Source organism: Trachypithecus francoisi, unplaced genomic scaffold, assembly GCF_009764315.1.
Source record: "Trachypithecus francoisi isolate TF-2019V2 unplaced genomic scaffold, Tfra_2.0 Lachesis_group15, whole genome shotgun sequence".
NCBI lineage: Eukaryota > Metazoa > Chordata > Mammalia > Primates > Cercopithecidae > Trachypithecus > Trachypithecus francoisi.
In genome coordinates this window covers 65,962,798-65,974,795 of record NW_022681460.1, presented here as the reverse complement: position 1 = coordinate 65,974,795, position 11,998 = coordinate 65,962,798, and the positions used below count along the sequence as shown (strand labels likewise).

Here is an 11,998-nt window from a genome sequence, read left to right as displayed (position 1 = left end):
AAACAATTCCACTCACAGTTTTGCACTTTGCAACAGCAGAAAGTAATAACTTTTTAAAAAGTCAATCTCAAAGTGACTTTTTAGTCATACATTCTCTAGTTTCTATTACAAATAAGAAGGTAGAAAAGATACAGCAGTAGGGCCTGCCTTATGATGCCACTGGACAATACATAACAGTATCTACAATTACATAATTATAGAACACATCTTATAAATACTATTGATATGCATAAAAAGGGTAAGTACAATAAAGACAGCAAGTTTTTATGAGAAAATTATTTTAAAAGAAAACATACAGAACCAACGTTTTCACTCCATTTCAATGGAAAGTATCTATATTTTTAACATTGTTTTTCTCATCTTTTTGGTCAGGTCAGGAAGCACCAGATTCTATACTGGAGGAAGTAGATGTAGTTTTGGAATAAGATAGCTGGTAAGTATATCCAAACTGTTAAAACTGCTGATACCAAAGGCATGTATACTGCTTCACATAAATGCAAAAGGCTTATAGTATCAGAGGAAATTTTAAAAGAATACATATTTGCGCCAGGCGCGGTGGCTCACGTCTGTAATCCCAGCACTTTGGGAGGCTGAGGTGGGCATGTAACTGGAGCCCAGGAGTTCCAGACCAACCTGGGCAACATGGCAAAACCTCATCTCTACTAAAGATACAAAAATTAGCTGGGCTTGGTGCGAGGGCTGCGTGAGCCCCAAATGTCGAGGATGCAGTGAGCTGTGAAGCGCCACTGCACTCCAGCCTGGGTGACAGAGTGAGACCCTGTCTCAAAACAAAAAACAAAAAAAGAATACAAAATTTGTAGTGTCTGTTACATTTCAGCAATAGGGGGAATACAGATTTTGTGGGAAGGGAAGGGGGAGGAGACAGCACCTTAGATTTCCTACAACATAAATGTAACAAAGTTATTTTCTACTGTATTGCACCTTAGTCCAAAAGTAAAACAACTAAATGAAAATTTAAATAAATCAGATTAAAAAAGCCCAAACAGCAAGAGGAATACCTTATAAATGTGAGTACCCACCTAAAAATTCTTGAACTACTTTGTTTTGCATAGGATTTTATGGGACTAACCAAATGTTCCATGAACCATGAGGTGAAGACTGCCATTTCATGAGAGTACATTTTCTTACAACTCCAATTAGAAATCCTTCAGAAATATTTCTGTATCAAGCTTGTAATAAGTCCAATATTTCCGTCCCCTCCAAATGATACATTTAAAACAACTTAATGTACCAGCAAGAGAGGCATTCATAAGGTCACCTTACATCACATGGTACAGACCTTTTCCATCACAAATTATCAGTTTATATAAGATGTGCTGAGTAGTTATTGGTAAGTTAAAAACAAAGTTCTTAGTTTAATATATCAATTTTCTCATGGGACAGAGGTCCATAACCTAGAGCCTGGGATAGGTTTCAATATGTCCAAAATCCCTTGAAACTGCATGCAACATTGTATGTGTTGATTTTTTTTTTTTTTCTGGGAAGAGTCCACAGCTTCCTTCAGATTCTCAAAAGAACCACTAACCCCAAAAGACTCATGATAACATAGTAGTAGGTTTTCAAGCTGAGTTCTGAAGGGACCACCTGTAGAAAGGTAGGAAGTGTGGGCTAATACGTGTTCTTTGCCCTGACTCTCCAATTCAACTGCAACAGCTCTGCCTTTAATTTTACTACATATATGGTTTCAATTAGCTTTTATGTGAAGAAAGCTAAAAGTATGAAAATCATTAAAATTATGCCTCCAATCCCCAAATAGTAACTTTTGATAAAAACAATCCCTTATCAGTGGAGCTTAAGAAAAGGAAATAAAATACAAATTTTACTATGGTCAAAATAGAGCCTTTTTCCCCTTCCTAAAAGATAAGCTCATGTAATTTGGTATGAAACCTTAATCTTCCTTAGAACCTAAGCATTATACATAATAGGCATGTTGAACACATTATTTAACCTTAAATAAATTAGGACTTGAATTTTCTACTAAGACCACTCTGTAAATTTTTCTAATTATTAATGGCCATCTTAAGAGTTAATTTTTTCACCAATTAATCTGCCCTTAGGTAAAATATTGCCAGATAGCCAGATTTTCCTTTGCCAATAACAATCTGTATATGCAGCACTGTTCTGAAAGAGGAAACAGGTAACATTGATGATATAATCAAAATAGTTACTATACAGGAAAAGTATATGAAAATGAAAATAATTCTTTGCTTAGGATGGTGAAAAAAATTTTAGCTTTCAGTACTGAAAATTTTTATTTATGGCAGCTTTGTTCCCTTTTAAAATTGGAAGCAGCATCAAAAATAACAATATGGAAAAAAAGCTAGTAGTGCTTTGGCTTCTTTTAAAGCCAGTAATTCTTGAGAAATAAATGCAAGAAGATTAAATATTCCATGGGGGCAGGGAGATAAATGCATTATTTTTCCTTCTGACAAACATATTAATATTTTTTCAACCCTGTATTCCTTAGTTTCAGGATGTGAATTATACAGATTAAGATTAGCCTAGGAACACTCACCAACACGATGGCTTAATTTCTCTAGCTTATTTTGTACCAAAAACAAGGTTATGAGGGGGAAAAAAGAGCTCTGTAAATATGGGGTATGTTTCATATTTGGTTAAAGCAAGATAAAACTAAAACTGTCTTTCAAAAAAATTTCAAAAACTCTTGTCTTTTAAAATTATTTAGCATATATACTAATAGATACCAGATTTCTCCTTTTAAACAAAGCACTACTTATTTTAAGTACTTTAAGTACCAAGAACTGACTGTAATATTCAGTTCATAATTTACTTTCCTTATAACAATTTTTTTCTAAATACTGATTTAAACGGCTGGAATAAATTAACATTTTAAAAGGATTTCCCATAATTTAGGAAAATACAATATTGTACACAGAGCACACATATATAGCTCTGTCATATTTGCATAATTTTACTCTCAGAACCTCAAAACACCTCGCATTTCAGGCCCTTTTGCAAATTCTCATTACATTTATTTACTAGTGTGTTAAACATATACTAGATCGCGATTTTTAATCTCTGAGCCTGTGTTTTGATCATCTTCATCCGACTGCTGCTCTGAGCCTTGTGAATTAATGTATTCATATTCAATAGGCTTCGGATAATTATATGGGTAGCCATTGTCATCAAAAAACCTTCGGAAGGTAAATTCATAGAATGCATGTTCAGGATGCTTCCCATTTTTATACCATCCATTGAGAGTGTCATTTACATTTTCTTCCTCGTTATCGTCACTCCATAACTTATCAGGATCAACAGGATCAAAATTTGATGTATCTGTTGGGTGTGTAATTTTAGGAATGTATGAAGCAGATTGCTGTCTCAGGTCACTGGAGAAATCAATTGTTTTAAAAAATGGATGAGCTTTTATTTCATCAGCACCATTCTTGCCTAAGCGATCTTCGGGTCCTCGGCAAAGTTTAATAATAAGATCAGAAGCTTCAGGACTGAGTTTAGCTTGTGGTGGAATGTGAAGAGATGTTTGCCAGTTGATAACCTTTAAAGATTTTTTAAAATTAGGGGGAAGAGATAAATTAGAAAAATAAAATTTCCTTCAAGTTTTATACCAAAAGTCTCACTGGGCTATTTTTGTATTTTAAATAAATTACATGATATTTTGCTGGAAAATAATTTTTTCTCCTATCCCATCCTCTCCAGGCAACTTCTACTCACATTATAAGACTCAGCGTCAGTTTTAATCTCCCCTAGTAAACCTTTTTGCCTACGGTAGAAATGACTACTTCTACTCTGCCTCCCCTGTACCATATATTTATTTCTATCATATTTCTCATACCTTGTGGTACCTATTTATGTTTATGTCCTACTGAAATATAAAATTCCATTAAGGCTAGGGATCATGTTTTAGTGGTCTTTGTATCTCCTAGTGCTCAGTAAATTGCCTGGCACATACTTAATACATGTTTGATAAAACTTTTTCTGGTGCCAAGCGTGGTGGCTTTTGCCTGTAATTCCAGCACCCTGGGAGGCAGAGGTGAGAGGACTGCTTGAAGCTGGGAAGGTTCAAGACAAACCTGGGCAACAGAGCGAGACCCCTTCTCTAACAAAAAACCTTTAAAACTTAGCCAGGTATGGTGGCATGCATCTGTAGTCCTAGCTACTCAGGAGGTTGAAGCAGAAGGATTCCTGGAGTCCAGGAGCTGCAGTGAGCCATGACTGCACCACTGCACTCCAGCCTGTGTGACACAGTGAGACACTGTCTCAAAAAAAAAAAAAAAGCTCTGGTTATGAATAAAATGAAATGAGGAAGAAAGGAATGCCAAGTGAAGTCAGACTACCTAGTCTCTCCCGCTGAACTCTTGGAGGCAGGGGAATTGGTATACAACTCCAAGTACAATATTAAATGGATTTGGGGCAAACTCTGTTAAGTGGTAGAATTGTCATTTAACAAAGTTAAGATACCTTCAACTTGGGCAGGCGCTGTGGCTCATACCTGTAATCCTAGCACTTTGGGAGGCCAAGGTAGGTGAATTGCTTGAGCCCAGAAGTTCAAGACCAGCCTGGGCAACACGGTGAAACCCCATCTCTACAAAAAATACAAAAGTTAGCCAGGTTGGTGGTGTACATCTGTGGTCCCAGCTACTTGCGAGGCTGAGGTGGGAAGATCACCTGAGCCCAGGGAGGCCGAGGCCGCAGTGAGCCGTGATTGTGCCACTGCACTCCAGCCTGGGCGACAGAGCAAGACCCTGTCTCAAAAGTGGAAAAAAAAATCTTCAACTTGTTGCATGGTAGGTAGTCAATAAATATTTATTAAAAAGCTGAATAAATGAACACTATAATCTTCCTTATTCATAGAGGAGCTAGTCAGCTACTATAGAGGGAAGAAAATATACTCCCTCTTCTATTATTTGTTCCTTTTAAAGTCTTACCCCAGATTAGAAAATTGAGATGCTTCAATAATATAATATTTTAAAAACCTTTTTGGAAAAAAAAAAAGATACAGTTAATAATAGTTATTTATGTTTCCAGGTCCATCACTTATTTCAAACAGGAGAAATAAAAAAAAATATACAATGAGACGAACAATTTTTTTTTTTTTAAACAGAGTCTCACTCTGTCGCCCAGGATGGAGTACAGTGGCGTGATCTCGGCTCGCTGCAACCTCTGCCTCCTGGGTTCAAGCGGTTCTCCTGCCTCAGCCTCCTGAGTAGCTGGGATTACAGGTGCCTGCCACCTCGCACAGCTAATTTTTTTTTTTTTTTTTTGAGACGGAGTCTCGCTCTGTTGCCCAGGCTAGAGTGCAGTGGCGCGATCTCGGCTCACTGCAAGCTCTGCCTCCCAGGTTCATGCCATTCTCCTGCCTCAGCCTCCTGAGTAGCTGGGACTACAGGCGCCCGCCACCACGCCTGGCTAATTTTTTGTATTTTTTTTAGTAGAGATGGGGTTTCACCGTGTTAGCCAGGATGGTCTCAATCTCCCGACCTTGTGATCCGCCCGCCTCGGCCTCTCAAAGTGCTAGGACTACAGGCATGAGCCACTGCGCCCGGCATTTTTTTGTATTTTTAGTAGAGACAGGGTCTCACCATGTTGGCCAGGCTGGTTTCGAACTCCTGACTGCAAGTGATCAATCCACCTTGGCCTCCCAAAGTGCTAGAATTACAGGCGTGAGCCACTGTGCCTGGCCAAGTTTGACATTTTTTATTTTAATGTGTATTTAGGATTTTTTAGTTTAAGGCAAAAAAAAAAAAAAAAAAAAGACTAAGCACAGCAAAAGATTCAGATAATTCAAAGACGGATGAATAAAATTATATAAACTGAAGCACAGAGAGAAAACATGTAGAATAAAAGAAAGAATAAAGCATAAGAGAAATGGAGGACAATATCAAAGGAATAGCATATGTATAATCATTAGAGTCTCAAAGGGTGAGAAGGAAGCAAAATAAATCTTTGAAGAGATGACAGAGAATTTCCCCAAATCGATGAAAGTCATTAATGTACATTTCAAGAAACTGAGTGAATCTCAACCAAGAAAAATACAAAGAAAACTACACATAGGCACACCATGGTCAAACTGAAGAAAACCAAAGTTAAGGAGAAAAAAATCCTAAAAGCAACCAGAGAGGTCCCAGTTTTGAGGAGGTACTATGTATACTCTCCCGTCTCCCTCCCACAGAAGGCAGCTATAAAACCTGATCAGGATGCATGAAGCAGCTACTTCAAGACTCTGAAAAGTAAATAATTACAGGTAGATTTGGGGAGAAGATGTAAATCTGAAGTACCAATAAACCTGGTGACCATTTAAAAAAAATAATCTGTAAGAGACAGGATTCTCACTATGTTGTCCACGCTGGTCTTGAACTCCTAGCCTCAAGCAATCCTCCCATCTCAGCCTCCCAAGTAACTGGGACTACAGGCCTGTGCCAGCACACCCAGATCCATTTTTTTCACTCTAGTTGTCTGTAGGCTGGACTCAAGGTAGCCCAAAACTTGGAAGGAGCTGAGCACAGACAGAGAGCTAGAGGAGAAGTCCCTGTAGTTCAGGCTCAGGGAGTAGAAAAGGAGTTTCCTGGTAGCAAGGCAGGTGACAATAAGAGCCAATATGCCCCTAAAACTGACAGATGAACCCTCTTCTCCAACTGGAAAAAAAATAACAAAGCATGAGCTGGGCTCGGTGGTTCACGCCTGTAATCCCAACACTTTGGGAGGCCGAGGTGTGTGGATCACTTGAGGTCAGGAGTGCAAGATCAGCTTGGCCAAAATGGTGAAGCCCTGTCTCTATTAAAATACAAAAATTAGTGGGGTGTGGTGGTGCATAGCTGTAATCCCAGCTACTCGGGAGGCTGAGGCAGGAGAATCACTTGAACCCAGGAAGCAGAGGTTGCAGTGAGCCAAGATTGTGCCACTGCACTCTAGCCTGGGTGACAGAGTGAGACTCCATCTCATAAATATATAAATAAATAAAATGATAATAAAGCATAGGGTCCCAATAAGATGGGTTGAATCTCTGTTGCTTGTTTTCTCTCTGTATCCTTTTGCCACCTTGTCCTGGATTCAGGTGCAGTTATGAGATATTGGTATAGTTGGGTAAGTAAAGCCTCACTTTCTGGTCAGAGAACTGAAATAGGGAGCCCCAGGGAACAGGAAGGTACTGGGGACATCACAGAGAGGGAGGAGATTGGGCAAGTGACCCCATTAAGTTGCTTATGAACTGCTGGGCTCCCCCTCCAAACTGTATCTACGTGAATCGAATCCTAAGGAGCATAACAAAGACTTTGAGAACTGAACTAAGGAAAAGACCATAGCCTACAAAGAGATCTGCCTAGAAAGGAAAAAAGGCTTTGAAACTGACATTGAAATCAAAAAAGCCTGGTTGGAACTTGTGGCCTGAACCCAACCAGGTTTAATGCTTGTCAAAACAAGGTCAAAATTATCCATAAGATCCAGAGTCTCGGCTGGGCCCTGTGGCTCACGCCTGTAATCCCAGCACTTTGGGAGGCCAAGGTAGGCAGATCACCTGAGGTCAGGAGTTCGAGACCAGCCTGGTCAACATAGTGAAACCCTGTCTCTACTAAAAATACAAAAATTAGTCGGGCGTGGTACCACGTGCCTATAGTCCTAGCTACCTGAGAGGCTGAGGCAGGACAATCGCTTGAACCTAGGTGGTGTAGTGAGCCGAGATCGCACCACTGTACTCACTCCAGCCTGGGTGACAGAGCAAGACTCCGTCTCAAAAAAAAAAAAAAAAAAGAAAAAAAAATCCAGAGTCTCATAATGTGTTATTTAAAATGTCCAGGATACAATCCAAAATTACTTAGTATAAACAAAAACACACATAAAAAAACAAAAAAACCGGAAAATTTCAACTAACATAGAAAAAGTCAGTCAGTATTGATATGACATAGATGCTAGAATTTTCTGACAAAAACTTGAAAGTAACCATTATAAAAATGCTCCAGGTCAGGCGCGGTGGCTCACGCCTGTAATCCCAGCACTCTGGGAGGCTGAGGCGGGCAGATCACGAGGTCAGGAGATCGAGACCATCCTGGCTAACACGGTGAAATCCTGTCTCTACCAAAAATAAAAAATTAACCAGGTGTGGCGTCTCTACTAAAAATAAAGAAAATTAGCCGGGTGTGGTGGCGGGCGCCTGTAGTCCCAGCTACTTGGGAGGCCGAGGCAGGAGAATGGCGTGAACCTGGGAGGCAGAGGTTGCAGTGAGCCAAGATTGCACTACTGCACTCCAGCCTGGGCGACAGAGCGAGACTCCGTCTCAAAAAAAAAAAAAAAAAAAAAAGCTCCAAATAAGGATCAACACTTATGAAATGAAAGATAGGTCTCAAGCAAAGAAATTGAAGATATAAAGTATCAAAAAGAAATTTTATAATGGAAAAATAACCAAAATAAAATACTCAGTGGATAGTCTCAATAGCAGAGGGAAGATGTCAGAGGAAAAAAATCAGTGAACTTGAAGACAGGTTGATACTGGCCGTGCACAGTGGTGTCACTCCTGTAATCCCAGCACTTTGGGAGGCCGAGGCAGGTGGATTACTTGAAGCCAGAAGTTGGAGACCAGCCTGGCCAACATGGTGAGAACCCTGTCTTACTAAAAATACAGAAAATCAGCTGGGTGTGGTGGTGCGCCTATAGTCCCAGTGACTCGGGAGGCTGAGGTGGAAGGATCGCTTGAACAAGGAGCTTAAGATGGAGCTTGCAGTGAGCTGAGATCATGCCACTGCACTTCAGCCTGGGCAACAAAACAACACTGTGTCTCAAAAAAAAAAAAAAAAAAGAGGTTGATACTAATTACGCAATTCAATCAACTGCTCATTCTGAAAAGCAGAAAAAACAAAATCTTAAAATGTAAGTAGAATTTCAGGAATCTGTGGGACCACACCAAAAGGTCTAACATTCCTGTGATTAACATCACAAAAGAAAATGTGTGGTACAGATAAATATTTGAAGACATGATGGCTGAACACACTCCAAATTTGATCAAAGACATAAACCTACAGATTTGAGATGTTGGTGAATACCAAACAGAATAAACCCTGAGAAATCCACGCCCAGACATACCATAATTACAATACAGAAGAAAAATTATTGAAAGCAGCTACAGAAACATAATGCATTATTTGAGGGATCTGAATAATTGCAGATGTCTCATCAAATTATGAATGACAGAAGAAAGTAGACATTTTAAAGTGCTGTAAGAACTAAAACCCAGAATTTTGTATCAAGTGATAATATATATATTTTTTGAGATGGAGTCTTGCTCTATCACCCAGGCTGGAGTGCAGCGGTGCGATCTTGTCTCCCCGCAACCTCTGACTCCTGGGTTCAAGCAATTCTCCTGCCTCAGCTTCCCAAGTAGCTGGGATTACAGGTGTACGCCACCAGCCCAGCTAATTTTTGTATTTTAGTAGAGACGGGGTTTCAACATGTTGGCCAGGCTGGTCTCAAACTCCTGACCTCAGGTGATCCACCCGCCTTGGCCTCCCAAAGTGCTGGGATTACAGGCATAAGCCACTGTGCCCAGCCTCAAGTGATAAAATTCTAAGGAAGGCAAAATAAAGACATTCTCATATGGAGAGAAATTAAGACACTCTGTTATCAAGACACTTGCTCTAAAGTATCTGCTTAAGGAAGTTGTTCAGATGGAAGAGATATGATATAGAAGGAATCTTGAAACAGCAGGAAAGCAGGAAGAGCAAGGAAAACACTAAATATCCAGGTAAACATAAATGACTATTCTTCTCATCTTTTTTATTATTATCATTTTTTTTTTTAGAGACAGGGTCTCATTCTGTTGCTCAGGCTGCAGTGTAGCAGTATGATTATAGCTCACGGTAGCCTCAAACTCCTGGGCTCAAGTGATCCTCCTGTGTCTGGAGTAGCTGGGACCACAGGCACGTGCCACCATGCACCATGCACAGCTATTTTTTTTTTTTTTTTTGGTAGAGACACAGTCTATGATTTGTTACTCATGCTGGTCTTGAACTCCTGGCTTCAAGCAATCCTCTTGCGTCAGCCTCCCAAAGTGCTGGGATTGCAGGCATGAGCCACTGCATTCAGCCTCTCACCTTGAGTTCTTTAAAGAACTTGATGGTTGAAAGCAAAATTGTTACATAACAATGTTGGATGAGGCAGGTTGTGAGACAGGGTCACACTTTGTTGCCCAGGCTGGTGTGCTTATTAGCTCTTACTGCAGCCTCGACCTCCTGGACTTAAGGGATCCTCCCACTTACCGGTGCCCCTGCCCCAAGTAGCTGGGACTGTAGGCATGTACTACCACACACCAGCATGGGAGGTTAATTAAAAAAATATTTTGTAGAGACAGGGTCTTACTATATTGCCCAGACTGATGATCTCAAACTCCTGTGTTCCAGTGATCTTCCTGCTGTGGCCTTCCAAAGCACTGGGATTACAGGTATGAGCCACCACATCTGGCTGGATGAGGTTTTATTTATTTATTTATTTATTTATTTATTGAGGCGGAGTCTCCCCTGTCGCCCAGGCTGGAGTGCAGTGGCGCCATCTCGGCTCACTTCAAGCTCTGCCTCCCGGGTTCATGCCATTCTCCTGCCTCAGTCTCACGAGTAGCTGGGACTACAGGCACCCGCCACCACACCTGGCTAATTTTTTTTATTTTTAGTAGAGACGGGGTTTCACCGTGTTAGTCAGGATGTACTCGATCTCCTAACCTCATGACCCACCTGCCTCGGCCTCCCAAAGTGCTGGGATTACAGGGTGAACCACCGTGCTGGCTGGATGAGGTTTTAAGCGTATGTAGATGTAATGTATAAAATAACTACAAGCCAGGTGTAGGCTCATGCTTGTAATCCCAACATTTTGGGAGGCTGATGTGGGAGGATTACTTGAGCCCAGAAGTTCAAGACCAGCCTGGGCAACATAGTGACTAGTCTTGATTACAAAATAATAATAAAATTAGCCAAAGGTGGTGGCATGTGCCTGTAATCCAGCCTACTTGGGAGGATGACACAGGAGAATCTTGAACCTGGGAGGCAGAGGTTGCAGTGAGCTGAAATCATGACCCTGCACTCCAGTGTGGGCAGCAGAGCAAGACCTTGTCTCAAAAAAAAAAGAAGAAGAAGAAAAATAAAATAACTACAATATAAATAATAGAGAATAAAGGGACCTATATGGCATATGGTTCTACATTGAACTTGAAGTGGTAAAGTATAAATTCTAGGTAGATAGTGAAAACTTAGGCTGGGCGCGGTGGCTCACGCCTGTAATCCCAACGCTTTGGGAGGCTGAGGTGGGTGGATTGCTTGAGGCAGGAGTTTGAGACCAGCCTGGCCAACATAGTGAAACCCTGTCTCTACTAAAAATACAAAAATTAGCCAGGTGTGGTGGAGGGCACCTGTAATCCCAGCTACCCAGGAGGCTGAGGCAGGAAAATCACTTGAACCTGGGAGACAGAGGTTGCAGTGAGATGAGGTTGCACCACTACACTCCAGCCTAGGCAACAGAGTGAAACTGCATCTCAAAAAAAAAAAAAGAAAAGGAAACAATATATATTTTGTAGTCACTAGAGCAATCACAAACAAAACTATATAAAGAGATAATAGTAAAAAACCACAGTAGAAAGAGATAGCACAGAAAATAGCAGAGTAGGAAGCATCAGGGGTCTACCCTTCCCTAAAATCAATCATTAAACTGGAACAAGACTATCAGAATAAACTATTTTGGAACTTTGGAACCTTACAGCAGCCAGGAGAGTGCTTCATGAAGGGAGAGGCTGCTAAAATTTGGTTCAGACAGCAGCGTGTGTGAGCCCACTACCATCTACCATTCCTCAGTCCTGTGGCAGTCAGGAAAACCACAGCTTGCCTTCCTGAAGCAGCTGTTTAGTGCCAACGTGGGCAGTAAGAACTCTGCCCTCTAAAAATTTGAGGCTGTCCATCTTGGTTGGTGTTAGTGATTCCCTGAGGGAACAGCACAGATGCCTGTCTTTCTCTGACCTGCTCTGGCAGAT

At 40.8% G+C, this 11,998-nt stretch overlaps 1 protein-coding gene across 2 annotated transcripts in view; it reads right to left on the bottom strand.

Moving 5' to 3' along the window:
• Positions 1 to 1,469: 1,469 nt before the first annotated feature.
• LATS1 (large tumor suppressor kinase 1) overlaps positions 1,470 to 11,998 on the bottom strand; it is a 58,886-nt gene continuing 48,357 nt past the window's right edge. Inside the window, exon 8 of one of the 2 annotated variants that reach the window (XM_033235099.1) lies at positions 1,470 to 3,538. In XM_033235099.1, the coding sequence (XP_033090990.1) occupies positions 3,029 to 3,538 (510 nt within the window). In that variant the 3' untranslated portion in view covers positions 1,470 to 3,028. Of the gene's footprint in view, positions 3,539 to 9,953; positions 10,098 to 11,998 lie in introns of those variants that run through there. The other variant, XM_033235100.1, reaches the window with a different exon arrangement.